Source organism: Ascaphus truei, chromosome 5, assembly GCF_040206685.1.
Source record: "Ascaphus truei isolate aAscTru1 chromosome 5, aAscTru1.hap1, whole genome shotgun sequence".
Lineage (NCBI taxonomy): Eukaryota > Metazoa > Chordata > Amphibia > Anura > Ascaphidae > Ascaphus > Ascaphus truei.
The window spans coordinates 291,972,564-291,991,526 of NC_134487.1; the positions used below are offsets into that span (position 1 = coordinate 291,972,564).

Consider the following 18,963-nt stretch of genomic DNA (forward strand, 5'->3'; position numbering starts at 1 on the left):
TTCAAATGACATTTACCTGATTAATCAGATTTTATGTAGTTTTGGGGTGTTTAATACTCCCCCCTCCCCCACCCCCCATTGGGTTGATCAGGATTGCACCATATTTTCTGACCAGGATTACACTGTATTTGTGATTGAGCCTCATTTCCGCGTCTTGGTGCCCGTGGTGCAGGGACCGGGACATGCCCCAAACATGGTCAGAAAGCACCACTAAGACGTCCTCTTCAAGTTCACTGTTTAGAAATAATAAGCCGTGATATGTATGTCCGTTTTAGTGAAGAAAGGAATATCTTCAAGGTCCAAGCAAAGATTCGCATAAAGCGCCTCAACCGCTATACCACAACTTCTACCCAAACCTTATTTAAATGCATTACCGAAAGCGAGTGTGTGTCATTAAGTAGTAATTCACATATTCTAATAATTGCAGATACTCCACCAATGAAAGGTCTACATTAAAGTTGTGTGTATTGCACAGTAATGCCACAGTACGATCATGCAATTTGTAGTTGTTGGTCATGGTAATTCTGTATTATTTACATCGTACCCAGACTAGTGACCAAACGGTGCCTAATATCATATCAACATGGGGACACTGAGTAGCAATTATTTCATTGTCCGTACGAAACAATGGCTTTGACGTCTTTGTCTGCGTGCAGACAGAGCTCCGAAATCTTGTATATTCAATCTGGTTCCAGTTGCCTGTCTTGATGAGAATACCCCCTGCACTTATCCAGCCTTCACTCTTCTCTACTCTCTAATTTTCTCTCCCTCTGTCCCAGTTACAGATGAGAACAGTGAGTCGGACAGTGACACGGAGGAGAAACTGAAAGGTACACCTCGATTCTGTCCATCCTTTTCTTTCGCACAATTGTAATTCCATTTTTCTTCCATAAAGCTACCAAGAATATGTGTTGCCATCAAGTCAAATCAATGTAGAATTAGGACAATTCGTTTAATAAAGTTCAAGTTGCCCTGTACACGTCAAGATGATTACCCAGAACCCTCTGCCTCTCTCTCACTGTGATAATAATGTAATTGTACCATACAGGCATACCCCGCATTAACGTACGCAATGGGACCGGAGCATGTATGTAAAGCGAAAATGTACTTAAAGTGAAGCACTACCTTTTCCCACTTATCGATGCATGTACTGTACGGCAATCGTCATATACGTGCATAACTGATGTAAATAATGCATTTGTGTCAGGCTCTATAGTCTCCCCGCTTGCGCACAGCTTCGGTACAGGTAGGGAGCCGGTATTGCTGTTCAGGACGTGCTGACTGGCGCATGCGTGAGCTGCCGTTTGCCTATTGGGCGATATGTACTTACTCGCGAGTGTACTTAAAGTGAGTGTCCTTAAACCAGGGTATGCCTGTATTTACCTGCCTGTACTACAAATCTGAACTGAAGGCTCCTTTGTGAGTAGTGAGTCCTGCTCACGTTTCAGTTGTTTCAGTTTTTTGTTTCCTTTTGGAAATGTTTTGTGTGTGTACTGTAGTACTATATACAGTATTATAGTATACTATATACATTGTATATATACTATAGGAAATCTATAGAATGATATATTTTTAAGGAGGCAGCCATCTTTGGCTTATGCTGTTATTTATAACAGGGAAGCTGACGAGAATAGAAAGGCATCACAAGCTACGCTGGCTCCTGCTTCTTCTAGAATGGCACAAACCTGGAATCTCCCTCAGTGCTGCGGAGTAAAACAAAAAATGAATGAAGTGGTTGGGTTGAGTTTTTTCCAAAAGAAGCAGAAGTCCCTTTGGTTATTAATCAATGTACTTAAGTATCCCACATGAAATCACAAATCCAAGATGGCTGAATCCCAGTAAGGATATCACGATATGTTCAGGACATACTTGGAAACGAGAGGTAACTCTCAAACGTTTTTAATTTCCTGGTAAAACCAGTTTATAAATAAATCGTTTTCGTGCTGCATACCGTGCCTCCCCTGGGACAGCAGAACATCTCTTTAGCACTGTGAGGACATATAATGGGGGAAAAGGAGTTGCATGTCTTTAAATCAACAATCCAGCTCCTTTAATGTTAACCAACATGGGAAACAGACCAGGGAACTCTTCCATTTCCAATGGTTGATAACGAGGAGCCACTGAAATATCCCACCGCTGCTTCCATCTGTCTCTAGCTCACAGCCAGCGCCTGGTGAATGTGAAGTCCCGGATGAGCCTGACTCCGAGGTATCATACTCTGGAGCGAGACCTGATTGAGTATCAGGAGAGACAGCTGTTTGAGTACTTTGTGGTAGTCGCGCTCCATAAGAAGCCAGCTGGAAGTGTGTACGTCCCGGAGGTGACCCAGCAGTTCCCCATCAAGGTAGGATTCTCCGAGATTCTAGTGTGCAGAAACGGGCAATTAACTCTCCGTTCATTTCATACAAAAGTTCACCAAGTCACTTTCAGTCCTTTTTAAAAAAAATATATATTTTTTTAAAGATCACAAAAATAGCTGGTTTTTGGAGGAAAAGTATTAACACCGTCGCTGAAAATCCCAAGAGCAGATCCAACATTAATTGGCAATGACTTGAATAGGAGTTACCGTTAGCTATGGGGCGATGTCCCAGCACTTGGGAATTTTTCCCTAATCGGCTTTTGTAAAATTTAAAAAGCAAATAAAAATGCCACTTCTGAGCACAGTCGCACGTCTGAGACAGGTCTGCATCCCCGCCTTTCCCCGTTATTTCCCAGCATACAATGCTTCCACTGCAGCCAGGGATTCTGGGAAATGACATGAAATTGAGCCCTAAAAATGTCATCTTTGTCTTTCTTCGTCAGCCTTGTTTTCTCTCTCTTCCTCTTTCAACCTTACTTCCTGGCTATTTTTTGCGCACTAAAAAAAGCGCAGATTTTACGTTAAAATGCGCGTGTAAAGGATTTCTTTATGCCTGGTGACTTTGCGTTCTGGTCATGAAAACCGCTCTTCCTCTTTACAAGTCCCCTGTCATCCAGCCCGGGGCACTTCTCAAAACACGGCTGAGGGAGATGAGGCTCAAGAACCCAAAACGCAAAACCGAAATGCCCGTGAGGGCGGGGAGGAGACTTATAACAGGGGTGGCCAGCTCCAGTCCTCAACGGCCACCAACAGGTCAGGTTTTCAGGATATCCCTGTTTCAGCACAGGTGGCTTAGTCAAAGGCAGCCACTGACTGAGCCACCTGTGCTGAAGCTGGCTCTTCGACAGAGCAACTGATTGAGCCACCTGTGCTGAAGCAGGTGTGTCCTGACAACCTGGCCTGTTGGTGGACGTAGAGGATTGGAGTTGGCCACCCCTGATCTATGGTTTTATAAAATGTTATGTGAAACATTAAAAGGGCGATGGATAAAGCATCACTGTAAGTGGTTTTGCCATAAAACGGACGCATGGAAGACTAGCAAATTCATGCGTCTCCGTGCGCCAATGCATTAAAAAATGTTTGGGTTGTATGTCGACTTTCGGACTAAGGAAAAAATGGCGCGTGGGTTGGAATTGGAGGCGGAGTTCGGATTTTGCAGAGGGCGCACATATGTAACTAATATTTTGTATTAAATGTCAGTACTTATGTGTTCCATAAGTGCGTCAAAATGGTCCCATCAAGTTTTTTGTTCTTGCCGTAAAACGCAAGTAGACGCAAACAAGTCCTGTGAGTGAGCGCGCCGCATACAGACACAGAGACAATGTTCGAGCCGGAATAATGACATCGCACGATATGCCACTAGTGATTTAAAAGGAGTCATTGATTGTTTGACGCAGGGTAAACCCTATTTTATATATAGTCCCTAAAGAGCAGTGGGGTCCTGTGCGTTTATTGGGACGGGCTCTTGCAGTAATGATCGGGTTTCAGGGCCTAACAGACGGTCCTTTTGTCGTAGCTGGAGCGTTCATTCAAGTTCATGCGGGAAGCTGAGGACCAGCTCAAGGCCATCCCCCAGTTCTGCTTCCCTGATGCGAAGGACTGGTCACCTGTCAGCCATTTTGTCAGGTAAAGGCTGGGGTTTTTTTTATGTCGGTGCACCATTGGGGGAACAGAAATGTCAGCTGCAAAGACGCCGAGTTATGTTCGGTCGGGGCTACGCTTAGAATTGCAGGCACAATTGGGGGAGGGGGGAAGACAAAGGGTTTGCAATTCTGGGGCAAAACAAACCGTTTGTTTGCCTCAGAATTGCACCACTTCTACCTTGACACATATGTCCTAACAAGACTGTAACCCACAGAGCTTACAGTCTATCTTCCTGGTATTTCCCCCCCAGTCACTGAATGTAAGAGCTGTGACATTACCACTGAGCTACAACACAGTAGGACATTTTCGGCTGACATGGGTAACATGCGCAAACCACACGTGTGGCCTGGATACCGGACTACGATGTTTGGGCATTATTTTTTGCTCATCGTCCTTGTATAATTTTGCAACCTTGCTAGTAGACACAGTGCCAGTGTGATAACCTTGGTACATGACACACGCATATCATACATCCAGTGCCAGTGTGATAACCTTGGTACATGTCACACGCATATCATACATCCAGTGCCAGTGTGATAACCTTGGTACATGACACACGCATATCATACATACAGTGTCAGTGTGATAACCTTGGTACATGACACACGCATATCATACATACAGTGTCAGTGTGATAACCTTGGTACATGACACACGCATATCATACATACAGTGTCAATGGGATAACCTTGGTACATGGCACACGCATATCATACATACAGTGTCAGTGGGATAACCTTGGTACATGACACACGCATATCATACATACAGTGTCAGTGTGATAACCTTGGTACATGACACACGCATATCATACATCCAGTGCCAGTGTGATAACCTTGGTACATGACACACGCATATCATACATCCAGTGCCAGTGTGATAACCTTGGTACATGACACACGCATATCATACATCCAGTGCCAGTGTGATAACCTTGGTACATGACACACGCATATCATACATACAGTGTCAGTGTGATAACCTTGGTACATGACACACGCATATCATACATACAGTGTCAGTGGGATAACCTTGGTACATGACACACGCATATCATACATACAGTGTCAGTGGGATAACCTTGGTACATGACACACGTATATCATACATCCAGTGTCAGTGTGATAACCTTGGTACATGACACACGCATATCATACATCCAGTGCCAGTGTGATAACCTTGGTACATGACACACGCATATCATACATCCAGTGCCAGTGTGATAACCTTGGTACATGACACACGCATATCATACATACAGTGTCAGTGTGATAACCTTGGTACATGACACACGCATATCATACATACAGTGTCAGTGTGATAACCTTGGTACATGACACACGCATATCATACATACAGTGTCAGTGTGATAACCTTGGTACATGACACACGCATATCATACATCCGGTGCCAGTGTGATAACCTTGGTACATGACACACGCATATCATACATCCAGTGCCAGTGTGATAACCTTGGTACATGACACACGCATATCATACATACAGTGTCAGTGTGATAACCTTGGTACATGACACACGCATATCATACATACAGTGTCAGTGTGATAACCTTGGTACATGACACACGCATATCATACATACAGTGTCAGTGTGATAACCTCGGTACATGACACACGCATATCATACATACAGTGTCAGTGTGATAACCTTGGTACATGACACATACATATCATACATACACAGTGCGAGTGTGATAACCTTGGTACATGACACATATATATATATATATATACATATACAGTGCGAGTGTGATGACGCGTACATATACATACATACATACATACATACATACATACACAGTGCAAGTGTGATAACCTAGGTACATGACACGTACATACACATACATAGCCAGACTAAACCTCACCTTTCTCCTCCCTGTCTCTTCGTTCCCATTCCAGTGAGACTTTCTCGTTTGTCCTGACGGGGGAGGACGGCAGCCGGCGCTTCGGTTACTGTAGGCGTCTTCTGGTAACTACCCTCTGCTTATTTCCCTCATTCCCTGCAGTGTATAGTAGTACGGAGTATTGCTGTGCAATATCCTGCCACCTATTACTTTTGTCCGGTTCCCAAACACAGATCTAGTTTATGAGCAGAGACAAATACTTTTGGAAACTCTGGCACCTCTCTTTGGCCTTTATTGCTGCTGTTGCTCAATGGCCAATAGGAGTGTTTGACCCATAAATATTGGCTCCTCGGTTGGCAACAGGGGGTTCATAAACCTGTATTTAATGTTCTTTCATCAGATGGTGTTTTAGGATATTGCAAGTGTATAGAGATACTTATTATCAATATGCACGACAGCATGTACACTCTAGGTGAACCCCAACCCTCTAATAGCACCTCTGAGAGCGGATGCATTGTAAGGAACCCCAACCCTCTCTAATAGCGTCTGAGATCAGATGCATTGTAAGGAACCCCAACCCTCTCTAATAGCGCGTCTGAGATCAGATGTATTGTAAGGAACCCCAACCCTCTCTAATAGCGCGTCTGAGATCAGATGCATTGTCAGGAACCCCAACCCTCTCTAATAGCGTGTCTGAAATCAGATGTATTGTAAGGAACCTCAACCCTCTCTAATAGCGCGTCTGAGATGAGATTCTTCTGAATTTGGTACAATTTTCAAATTACCTGAAAATTGCAGGGAACCCTTTAGGGATGTTGGTGGAACCTTATGGTTCCTAGGAACCCTCGTTGAAAAACACTGATCTACTAAATAAAAGTCATTGGAATGAGGTCTGTAGGATATGATTTGATTTCAAATGATATTGGACAGATGGAAAAACAGAAAGTGCTTCGATAAGGTTCTGTGTTTTCCTGGAAACATTTTTGGGATCAGTAACTGGATGAGTGTCCTACACGCATCTTGTGCTGGTATATCCTGGCCAAAATAACATGATACAAATGTACAAATTAAATGGGGATCAATTAGGAGAATCCTTGACGGAGAAGGATTTAGGAGTGCTTGTAGACAGCAGGCTTGGCAGTAGTGCCCAATGTCATGCAGGTGCTGCAAAGGCAAACAAGATCTTATCTTGCATTAAACGGGGATGGAAATTAATATTTATAATAATAGTTTGTTCTTGTACAGCGCCGCTAGTTTTACGTAGCGCTTAACAGAGACATTAAGCAGACACGGTCCCTGCCCCGTGGAGCTTACAATCTGTTTTTTGGTGCCTGAGGCACAGGGAGATAAAGTGACTTGCCCAAGGTCACAAGGAGCCGACACCGGGAATAGAACCAGGTTCCCCTAAATGCCAGAGTCAGTGTCTTTACTCCTTCTCCCTGAACGTAAGACCACACCTTGAATATGGAGTACAATTTTGGACACCCTATAGAAAAGACATTATGCAACTAGAAAAAGTGCAGAGAAAAGACTCAAAATTAATAAAGGGGATGAATAATCTGATTTATGAGGCTAGCTAATTTAGATTTGTTTACATTACAAAATAGGTGTCTAAGAGGGGATATGATAATAATATACAAATATATTCAGGGACAGTACAAGGAGCTTTCAAAAGAACTATTCACCCCACGGGCAGTACAAAGGACTCGGGGGCATCCCTTAAAGTTGGAGGAAAGGAGATTTCCCCAGCAACAAAGGAAAGGGTCCTTTACAGTAAGGGCAGTTACAGTGTGGGTCATTACCCGTGGAGACTGGGATGGCAGATACAATAGATATCTTCAATTAAAGGTTGGACATCTTTTTAGAAAGCAAAGGTATACAGGGACATCCCAAATAAGTAAACATGGGAAGGATGTTAATCCAGGGAGAAATCTGATTGCCAATATTTGGAGTCAGGAAGGAATTTATTTTCCCCCTTATGAGATATTATTGGATGATATGTCAACTGGGTTTTTTGTTTGCCTTCCTCTGGATCGATGGATCAACAAACTGTAAGTACAAATATAGGATAAAGTATCGGTCTTCTAAATTTAGCATAGGTTGAACTTGATGGACGTATGTCTTTTCTGAACCTCATCTACTACAGAACTATATAACTATGTAACTATACAATGGCTATAAAGTGCAGAAGAGGGGGGGGGCAGCTGCTTATTCGGAATAGGAACAATGTTTCCCACCTTAACTTTCATGTATTTCTCCTTTAACTTTTACAGCCCAGCGGCAAAGGGAAGCGTCTCCCCGAGGTGTACTGCATTGTGAGCCGGCTGGGCTGCTTCAACCTCTTCTCCAAGGTACAGGAGGGGCATAAGCCACCCGGGAGGCAGGGTGCGGGTAGGGCTCCATTCACCAAGTGCTGCTAAGCAGCCAGGCACCTTTCCTTGCGGCAGTTTCCCAAACCCTACACTGGTGGGTTACCCACGGAATGATTCCAGTAGATCCGTCCGTTGTTTGTTTTCGGCTCTTTCGGCTTCTGCTTTCTTTGCTATTTTATGTTGTCGTTTTTTTTTTTTAGCAATGTCTTTTATTTAAAAAACGCATTTTCCCATCGTGTGTGTGTGTGTGTGTGTGTCTGTGTGTGTGTGTGTATGTATATATGTGTGTGTCTGTGTGTGTGTGTGTGTGTGTCTGTGTGTGTGTGTGTATGTATATGTGTGTGTGTGTGTGTCTGTGTCTGTGTCTGTGTGTGTGTGTGTGTGTGTGCGTCTGTGCGTGTCTGCGTGTGTGCGTGTGTGTGTGTGTTCCTTATCCCAAGAGACATTTCCTTAGGGCCGCGCTTATAGTGCCGGAGACGTCGGACTACGGTCGCTGGTAAAATCAAATAGAGATGACTTCCAGCGATCGCGACCAAGCCGCCGCACTTACTATAAGCGCACGCGACGGCGGCAATGCATTTGTTTTGACGCGTCGCCGGCTCTATAAGCGCAGCCTTACTCTTGCTATGTGTTGCCGATGGCTCTGGGAATTGCACGCACTTTATTAAACATTCTTCACTGCTCTTATTATTTAGATATTTTTTTGAGGTGTGTTCCACCCGCATTATATGATTTATTTATTTTTACCTTGCTTTAAGGCAGGGGGTGGGCAACTCCAGTCCTCAAGGGTCACCAACAGGTCAGGTTTTCTGGATATCCCTGCTTCAGCACCGGTGGCTCAATCTGGCTCCGTCGAAGATGGAGCCACTGATCAAGCCACCTGTGCTGAAGCAAGGACTGATTGAGCCATTTGTGCTGAACCTGGGACTGATTGAGCCATCTGTGCTGAAGCAGGGATATCCTGAAAACCTGACCTGTTGGTCACCCTTGAGGACTGGAGTTGAACACCCCTGCTCTAAGGTGTCATACAGATAAGCACTACTTAGTAAATTGAGCCCCTTTAACCTTTAGCACAACAGATTAGTATAGACTCAAGCACTTTAGGTAATGTGTGCACAGAATAATGTATGTGTGTCTTTATTTATATAGCGGCACCCAGGTACCTAGCGCTCTGCAGCAGTAACACACGGGACATGATATTATAACACACCGTGGGAATAAGCGCTTCATTCGTAAAACAATAGGAAAAGGAGTCGCTGCCCCGAAGAGCTTACAATTACATTTCTACATAAGCGCACACACCCTAACTTTGCATCACAGTGGCGCACTCTCGTAAATGGGTTATGTGGGTGTCTTTGTGAAGGAAAACCCAACACGGCCTGAAGAAAGGTTTTAAACTTATCCAATCGTAGATTTGTATTTTTCCCAAGCAGCGCCGATACTAAAAATAAGTCCGTGTATTTTTAGATAGCAGTAAAAGCAGATAACTTGAGTGTGCCTACGTGTCTGAGACCAGTTTCCCCAGCCTGTTCCAGCTTCTTAAAGGGGCCATCCAAGAAGGCAATTTTCTGGGGGGGTTACATTATTTTTTTTATATATATATAGGTTTGAAACAGGGGGTCTCCGGAGCCGAACCCCATTCATTTCAGCTCTGGGGACGCTCTGCTTACGGAAATACCTCTGAAGGGGGTTCCGGTCGCCGCTCTGCTCGGGCAGCAGGGATCACGTAATGCAGGGGTGCGCAAAGTTCCAGCGCTGCCCCCCCCCCCCCCCCCCTGCCTGTTCTCCCCCTGTCGCGCCCCCTCCTTACCTAAAATACGGCATTAAATGACGCAGGGTCATGTGACGTCACGTGACCTTGCAACGTCATTTAACGCCGCGTCGCCATGGAGGTGCGGGGACTAAAACCTGGTAAGTGAGTTACAGAGGCCTCGTGCTCTCGGCGCAGAGCCTCGAACCCGACGCGCTCTCCCCCACCCCCCACTTTGCGCACCCCCTGACATATTGGGCACTTTTCAAAGCTCTGTGGGGCCAATAGGAAGCCGTGACGGCATGCGGTGGGGCTTTCTATTAGCCCACAGGACGCGGGAACTTTAAAAAGCAGAGCGACACCGGCACCCCACACGGAGGTAAGTATCTCGGGAAGCAGGGGGTCTTCAGAACTGAAATCAATGGGTCTCCGCTTCGGAGACCCCCTGCTTCATTCCTATGTAAAAAAAAGAAATCGCCCACTTGCCTCGTTAAAGCTCACACAGAATTTGCCAGCGAATTTGCCTCCCCAAAGCTGGCGATCCCATGTGTGTTGTTGGCCAAAGAACAGAGAATTAAAATGGACTTGCCCAAGATCAGCTGGCAGCAGAACCCGAACCCGCTTTTCCCACGTGAAAGACATTTGCGTGACCAATCAACCGCCGCTGGTGCTTACTCTGTACCCCTGTCCGTGTGTTTCTCGCCCCCCCGGCAGATCCTGGATGAGGTGGAGAAGAGGAGGGGTATCTCGCCAGCGTTGGTGCAGCCTTTCATGAGGAGCATCATGGAGGCGCCGTTCCCCGCGCTAGGCAGGAAAATCGCGGTCAAGAACTTCCTGCCGGGATCGGGGACGGAGGTATGGAATGGGAGGACATGTCCATAGGGAGGGGGTATTCGTGGTCTCCTGTGTATGAGAACACGGACTGGATAGCACGTGCAGCTTGGTATTGTGCATCACACAGGGGCAATGCTTTAACACGGGTATTAAGGCGTCTTATAGCATAGCACTGCTTAGCAGATATTCGCCAAAACGTGCCATGTGTAACACGCATCTCGGTGTTATTCTCTTTCCTGTTACCACTGGCTCCTCTGAGTGGCGGATTTCCAGATCTGCCGCCCCATGGCGCTTACCTGGTGCCGCCACCTCCGTCTCCTTCGAAATCGCAGGCGTCAAATGACGCTGTGGACGTCACAAGGCGTCTCATGGCCAGGGCAACACGACGCGATGATGTCATTTGTCACCGCACTGTCGCGTTGCCCTGGCACGGAGACGCGAGTGATGTTGCAGCGTCATTTGACGCTGTAGAAAGAAGGCAGAGGCGGCAGGTAGGAGGCAGCAGGTAAGGAGCTTCCTATCGGGCCCGAGAGCGCGGCCTCCGTGTATGAGGGCGACCAAAAATGTTCCCGGCCTAAAGGGAAATCCGGCACTGCCCCTCTGGTACCAAAAGGGGTTAAAGGTCCTTTAATCAGGAGACGGCAATACTATTTCTGAGCTTGTTGTGTTTCGTCGTCCTCTGTCAGCATGCAGCACCTGGGAGGGACTATATTAGGTGAGAGGAGGGAGGGGATGGCGAGGTACAGATATAGATCATATTGCGCCTCTTACCTCTCTTCCAAACGGAAAGCTGATCAAAAAATAACTAATCACAGGTGTTAGATGGGGGAGGGAGGGGTGAGCAGGGGGATCACTTTCATTGCACCCGCAGACCGTTGCACGCCTTGGAACCTCACAGGGTTCTTCATCAGGTATGGCAGAAATACAGGAATGAGAGAGAGGTGGTATCTAGGTACACTGGACATGGAGCGGATGTGTCCTGTTGTGACAGTGTGGATGATGGCAGCTTGTGCGACACTGAGCAGAGGAGGCGTACAAGGTTATACCACTGTTACTGTATGTAATTGGGACCCAGACATTCACGAGACCCTGGAGTAAGACTCACCTTTCTCGGTGCTAGTTGGGTCCATTTGCATTTCCTTAGAACATCTAGTTACGTCTCTCCCACCATAACCATTTCCATGCCAGGCAGCTGGTCATGTGTTGTGATCATTTCTGGCAGCAAAAGAGTTAATAGACTTTGAGTTACATCAGACGTTGTGCTGAAGCAGAAGACGTCACTGACTGGTTAGGATTGTACGGCACTCCTTTTGCATGTGATAGGTACACACGTGTGATAATGACTCCTTATGATGCGGGTCACCGGGACCCTTGTCTCCCCAGGTGATTGAGCTGTGTCGGCCTCTGGACTCCCGGCTGGAGCACGTAGATTTCGAGACCCTGTTCTCCACCCTCAGCGTCCGGCACCTCGTACGAATCTTTGCCTCTCTGCTCCTGGAAAGAAGAGTCATATTCATGGCGGACACCCTGAGGTACGTTCCTAACCCTACGTGCGCTGCATGGGTAAATCCTATATTTGCCCAACCTTCTCATGGGCAACGTGCTGTCAAAATCTTTAAAACCCTCAGTAGTCTCCAAGTAAAACTAGTGCAGCTCACACAAGCAAAAAGGCGTAAAGATATATATATATATATATATATATATATATATATATATATATATATATATATATATATATATGCAAATGTAAATACAACTGTATGCTCATCTGCATGTCTTAGGCAGGACTGCAACCCCGCCTTTCCCCATTATCACACAGCACTTCCACTGCAGCAAGGGATTCTGGGAAATGACATGCAAATGAGCACACAGTGCCACTTTTTGCTTCAAAAACCATTTTTAACATGGTTCCCTCTAGGCTTAAGCTTGCTGAATGGTCACAGCTTTGAGCCTATAGGGAACCATGTTAAAAATGTTTTTTGAAGCAAAAAGTGGCACTGTGTGCTCATTTGCATGTCATTTCCCTGAATCCCTTGCTGCAATGGAAGTGCTGTGTGCTGGGTGATAATGGGGAAAGGCGGGGTTGCAGACCTGCCTAAGACATGCAGATGAGCATACAGTTGTATTTACATTTGCATATTTGCTTTGCTGTGGAGGGTTTTTGTCACTTTTTTTACTCACCATAACTTAACTCAGTATGGTAAACCTACCTACATACCTACCTACATACATACATACCTACATACAGTATGTACTTTACCACAATGAATGGCAATTCTTTTATTAATACTATAAGCTGCAGCCCTTCATAGTCTGCTCAAAATGTGCTCTTCTAAATCACCGGCCCCTTTTTGGCTTTTTCATTCTGATCCCCCTGTATCCAACCTGTAATTTAAACAATTGTCACCCGCCATGCAGCCTGTTCTGCCGCTTAAAGACCGGAGCTTTGCATCCAAAAATACTTTGTCTCTGCACATTTCCTTGTCAGGAAAAAAAAATAGAAGCCATTTTTGTTCTTTTCCTGTTTGTGTGACCATGGCAACGGCGTAAACATGACAGCGCTCTGCGCTGATGTCGCCCAACGTAAATGGATGTCTCGGGCAGTGGGACTCCGGGCACGTTTCCAGGTCTCACTATACGCAGGCATCTCCACTGGCTGGGAACCAGAGGCTCGATTATCTAACGGTTCTGCACAGCAACAATGTAGGAAGAGGCCTTCGCTCACATTAGAGAGTTTAAGGGTTGGCTTCCTGACGAGGCTTATGCAAAAACAAACAAAAAAGAGTAAATTTATTAGAATACTGTTTTCACCATTTTTCTTTAAAACTCAATCACGGTAATTGTTCGCATTGTTGGTAAAGATTAGACTCGCTGGTTCGCCGAATGAAGATTTTCTTCATTAAATGGGTGCAAATGAATGTCCCACCTTTCAATATATATCAAATAGTCCGCGGCACGGCCATTTTCTGCAGTTGGCACGAGACCATGGATTGGTACACCCATTGTGTTCTCTGCCCAAACATGTAAAAACGACAGATTTCCCTACAACCTAAAAAAGGGAGAGAGAAAAAAAGTGACTGCGTTACAAAACAGGCGTGTTTTTCGCAGATCAGTGGAGTATTTGTTACAAGGCCTCTAGTTTTGGGTTAGTAGCAGTTCTGCTGCCAGCGCTACTCCATGTTATCCCGAGACATCGTTCCATGGGAGGGCTGGCTGGGGTTATTGCGGGGCTCGGTGCCGGGGCGCTTGTGGAGGCCTCTTACCTTGACCGGCGGGCGGCATCTCCTCAGACTACGTGGCGTCATGTTGTCATGGCAACGCGGCACCTTGCAGCATCGTGTTGTCATGGCAACTTGGTGCCATGATAACGAGGGGGAGATGCCGCTGCTCAAGACAGGAGACAGTTACAGAGCCTCGCGCTCTCCCCCGTCCAATCAGTTTCATTGTTGTGGGGAAGAGCGCGGGGCCTCTGTAACTGCAGCGTTTTGTGCAGTGGCACCTATGGAACCGCCATTAAGCCGGTCCTGGTTCTACCGTGTGTCTAACCCTAGTGGATTCTTCTTAATGATACTTCTGTTTCTCTCTGGATAATGGACACTTGGGAATAAAACAGGACTGGGTTCCAGTGTCGGGTGACATGGAGCCGGGTTGGCAACAAGGCGATGGCGCCTAATAGTTTGGGCTCTGTTTTGCAGCACCCTGTCCAAGTGCTGCCATGCCATGGTTGCCCTCATATACCCCTTCGCCTGGCAACACACCTACATCCCCGTACTTCCGCCCTCCATGATCGACATCGTGTGCTCGCCTACCCCGTTCCTGATTGGTCTGCTGTCCAGCTCGCTGCCTCGTCTGAAGGAACTGCCCGTGGAAGAGGTGAGACTGGGCTTTGGAGAGGAGCCGCCAACTTTGTGGGTTCATTCTGTATCCATTCTATGGGCAGGCGTTTCAGTCCCGGGCTGGGCACCAATGCCCACCCCCATATGCAGATGCTGCGCTATTGGGCCTGATGGGAAGGCACTTATGGCGTCATGTCGCGTTGCCATGCGATGTCATGTTGGTGACGTCCGCGGTGTCATTTGACGCTGCGTTTTCAAAAGGAGGGCGTCAGCAAGGAGTGCCATGTGTCACAGCTGGGTGTACCCCGTACATGGGGCCCTCCCGCTGTTATCGCTGTGCGATAACCCTCCACGGAGATTAGATCATAGTGTAAGAGAGCGGTCGTATCAAATTCTCCTGGCTGCAAAACGTGGGTAAAAAATAAGGGCGATCAAAGGGTGATCACCAAAAGGTTCCCATTATATTGCACTCAGCCTATAAATTCCTAATGATTGCATTGTTAGTGCAAGACACCAAGGAGGTAAGTACAATGAAAAAAATAATAACATTTTATTAAACTCTTCTATCAAAAAACACTAATAAAATATTACAAATCTTGACTCTATTGTTAACACAGTGTGTGCTGTTTATTGGACACTAATGGAGTAAACAGCACACACTGTGTTAACAATAGAGGCAAGATTTTTAATATTTTATTAGTGTTTTTTGATAGAAGAGTTTAATAAAATTTTATTATTTTTTTCATTTTTTCTTTGTACTTACCTCCTTGGTGTTTTGCACTAACAATGCAACTCTGGGACACCTACTGTTCAATCATTAGGAATTTATAGGCTGAGTGCAATATAATGGGAACCTTTTGGTGATCACCCTTTGATCACTTTTTTGAAAATATATCTGTTCTTTCCCACTGCACTGCCATCTTAACTATATACTTATGAACATTAAGGTTGAGCAGGGACGACCCCCTTCCCTACCTAAAAAAAACCGGCAGCAGATTTATTGAGCGTAAGTCACACTCCACTGAAAGCGGTCTGGTTTTCTTGTTTAATAGATAAAGCCCGTGCCGTTTTTAACATCAGTTTTGCCCCCGTTTGCAGCTGGAGAAATGTTGATAAATGACCCCCTGAACGAAAGCAAGAGCCAATGTTGTAGTTTGGTTTACACCAGGGGTGGCCAACTCCAGTCCTCAAGGGCCACAAACAGGCATGGTATTGAGGATATCCCTGCTTTAGCACAGGCGGCACAATGTGCTGCCACCTGTGCTGAAGCAGGGATATCCTGAAAACCTGGCCTGTTAGTGGCCCTTGAGAACTGGAGTTTCCCACACGAAGCTGTAGGAAAGTGTAAGGCTTCGTCCATGGTTATTGCTGGCGGGCGGAGGCGCGCTGAGGCTGAGGGAAAGTGGGTGCTTTCCCTGGCCTTAGACAGCGCGCCGTCCGGGGGCGTGTCGGCGGGCGGGCCAGTGACGTCACGGAGCTGGTTCGCCCTCATTGGGCGAACCGCTCACGTGACCGGCCCTGCGCTCCGGCAAGCGCGAAGATTTAAAATTTTCCTAAGACCTATGCTTCCGCGCTCTTACGGAAGCGTAGGCGAGCCCCTACTAAAGCCGCTCTCATTGCGGCTGTAGGGGCTCAGTGCCGAGCGGAAGCGCGCCTCCGCCCGCAAGCACTAAACATGGACGCGGCCTAAGGCAGACGTCGGACCCGGTTAATATGCATTTATCAGCGCTCTCAAACTATCGCTGAAGTCTGTGTTTGGATATCGTCAGCAGATGGAGAAAAGTGAATTCTGTGCGAATGGCTAGAATACAAAGAGGTCTTTTGATAAACGCCCACACAATGACGCGAATGACACACTGGCAGAGGGTGCGATGCTTCATTATCCTTACACACTGCTGTATTGTACACGGGAATAATGCAGGCATCCTTTCCCCGGAGAACGTACTATCCAATTTGTAAAGTTCACTTCGGCCCAGATTCACTAAGCAGTGCTACGCTTTTGCACGCCATGCAAGCGAATGGGCGTTAAGGTGTGCTAAAGCTTAGCAACCCTTTAGTGAATCTGGGCCTTAGACTGGCCCATCTCCCCCCACCCCACATTTACTTTGCTGTGAACATGACTTTCCTTGCTCCCTCCTTTTGTGTTTCTGGGCATCCTTAAAGGGTTTCCTGCAATTTTCAGGTAATTTGAAAATTGTACCAAATACAGAAGAATTTACAATGCATCTGATCTCAGACACGCTATGAGAGAGGGTTGGGGTTCCTTACAATGCATCTGATCTCAGACGCGCTATTAGAGAGGGTTGGGGTTCCTTACAATGCATCTGATCTCAGACGCGCTATAAGAGAGTTGGGGTTCTGCAGAATTTCACAATATAATTATATTGGTTAAGGAACTCTATAAGTTATAAAAAATATATATATATATATACACACATTCGTTTTAGGTGGGACATTTGGATGGATTCCTGGGTGTTCCTGCCTTTTCTTTAGCTCTTTTCCTTCTCTCTTCATAAAACATTTTGTATCAACACTAGCCCCAAGTGCATCAGTCCATCTGCTGCTCAGACTAAAGAAAAATACCTTGTAGCACATTTTTTTTTGCCAACTGGTCAGTTTCCAGAAGAGGAATAATGATACTAATTAACTAACAGTTTCCGGGGGCACAAGGCGGGGAAGTTACTTGCCAAAAGTAACAGTTCTGGGATGACTATTAATTGCACGCTCCTGTGCCCCCTGTGTGATGCAGCTACAAAGGGAGTGTCCTTAGGAATGAGGGTTCATGTCTCCAGCTTAATAATAAGTAGCTGGTAAGTCCAAGTCAGGATTAATAATGAGTAACTGGTAAGTGGAGTTAGCTGTACGCCTAGGTATTAACTTTTTTCTCTTTAATATGCGCATCAATACAATCCACACAATGATAAGTAATTAGCTAAGTTGCTAATCGATCCGTTCTCCGGTGATCAATCAGCGAAGATTCGGCTCGGGGGTTCACTAAATGCAACAAAGATGCAAAGTTCTGTGGGGAAGATCATGTGACCAGGCAGTCACTAGATACAATAGGTGCACTGCTAGAGAGAGGGCAGGGCTCAAAAAGGGGTGTGCCAGAACCTGTTTCCGAAGAGGAAGGGTATTTGACTTTGTAAATGGTTGCTATAGAAACACAAAATGCTTGTTACATTATAATACATTAAACATGTCATTCACAGTTATTTTTAAAAAATGCTACACGTATTTTCTCATAGTACAAAACTGATTTATTTAAAAACACATGTAGGATATTGGTTGTTCTGCAGCTTTAATGACTAGCACAAAATATGGTCCTTCATAGGGATTTCTGTGTTTGTGAGTTTCTGTCATTCTGCATCAGGAAATGATCGTTAGATGGATGTGACAGGGGAAAGAGTGGAGGTGGGTACTTAATGTGCCAAAGGAAGAGAATAAGAGCACTAAAACAACCTAAACATCTCCGCTTACATTTTCCGAATGAACAATATTTTGATATACCATTATTATTTTTTTACAATCAACCCCCTAAGGCAGGGGTGGGTAAGTCCAGTCCTGAAGGGCCACCAACAGGTCAGGTTTTCAGGATATCCCTGCTTCAGCACAGGTGGCTCAATCAAAGACTGCGCCACTAATTGAGCCACCTGTGCTGAAGCAGCGACTGAGTCACCTGTGCTGAAACAGGGATATCCTGAAAACCTGACCTGTTGGTGGACCTTGAGGACTGAAGTTGCCCACCCCTGCCCTAAGGTGAAAGAGTTAATTTTACTTTGCTCCTACGCGGGGGGGGGGGCAGCATTTTTAACTCCACTGCTCTCGGGTAAGGTTTCTCCTCTCGTGCACCTAACGGTAATCTTCTTTCCTCGAAGTAATTCCAGCGAGTGTTCCCTGGAGAGAGGCCACCTCCCCCCCCCCCCCCCCTGCCCCAGGGCTGACAGCCGCATGTGCGAGGCACGTCTGGGTTATTTCTGGGCCGTGTCCAGGACGATACAGGATCTGTCATTTCTGGTCAGCGGTAGAGAAACCTCAAACCACGGCAGAGGATGTGTTTGCCGGGCTGATTACACACGGCCAGGCTGCTGCTTAGAAGCGTGGGGGGGCGCGGTGGATAAACAAACAGCAGGGCTCGGTGACGGGAAGTGACTCGGGGGAGAGAGGGAAGGAAGTAACGTGGCTTTGTTCCTCCGCAGGTTTTACTGATTGATCTGGTGAACAACCGGTTCCTGAGGCAGGTGAGTGAGACTCCGTGACCCCACGGTTATTTCTGTACGGGACCTACATTACACTATAAACCCTCT

General features: G+C 46.2%; 1 protein-coding gene across 3 annotated transcripts in view; it reads left to right on the top strand.

Annotated features, from left to right (window-relative positions):
• DENND2A (DENN domain containing 2A) overlaps nucleotides 1-18,963 on the top strand; it is a 109,048-nt gene that overhangs the window by 76,080 nt on the left and 14,005 nt on the right. For 2 of the 3 annotated variants that reach the window (XM_075602654.1, XM_075602657.1), the window contains exons 8-16: nucleotides 780-830; nucleotides 2,157-2,344; nucleotides 3,876-3,985; nucleotides 5,923-5,992; nucleotides 8,141-8,218; nucleotides 10,704-10,844; nucleotides 12,207-12,355; nucleotides 14,519-14,696; nucleotides 18,856-18,897. In XM_075602654.1, coding sequence (XP_075458769.1) covers nucleotides 780-830; nucleotides 2,157-2,344; nucleotides 3,876-3,985; nucleotides 5,923-5,992; nucleotides 8,141-8,218; nucleotides 10,704-10,844; nucleotides 12,207-12,355; nucleotides 14,519-14,696; nucleotides 18,856-18,897 — 1,007 coding nt within the window. The remainder of the gene's footprint in view (nucleotides 1-779; nucleotides 831-2,156; nucleotides 2,345-3,875; nucleotides 3,986-5,922; nucleotides 5,993-8,140; nucleotides 8,219-10,703; nucleotides 10,845-12,206; nucleotides 12,356-14,518; nucleotides 14,697-18,855; nucleotides 18,898-18,963) is intronic. The other variant, XM_075602655.1, reaches the window with a different exon arrangement.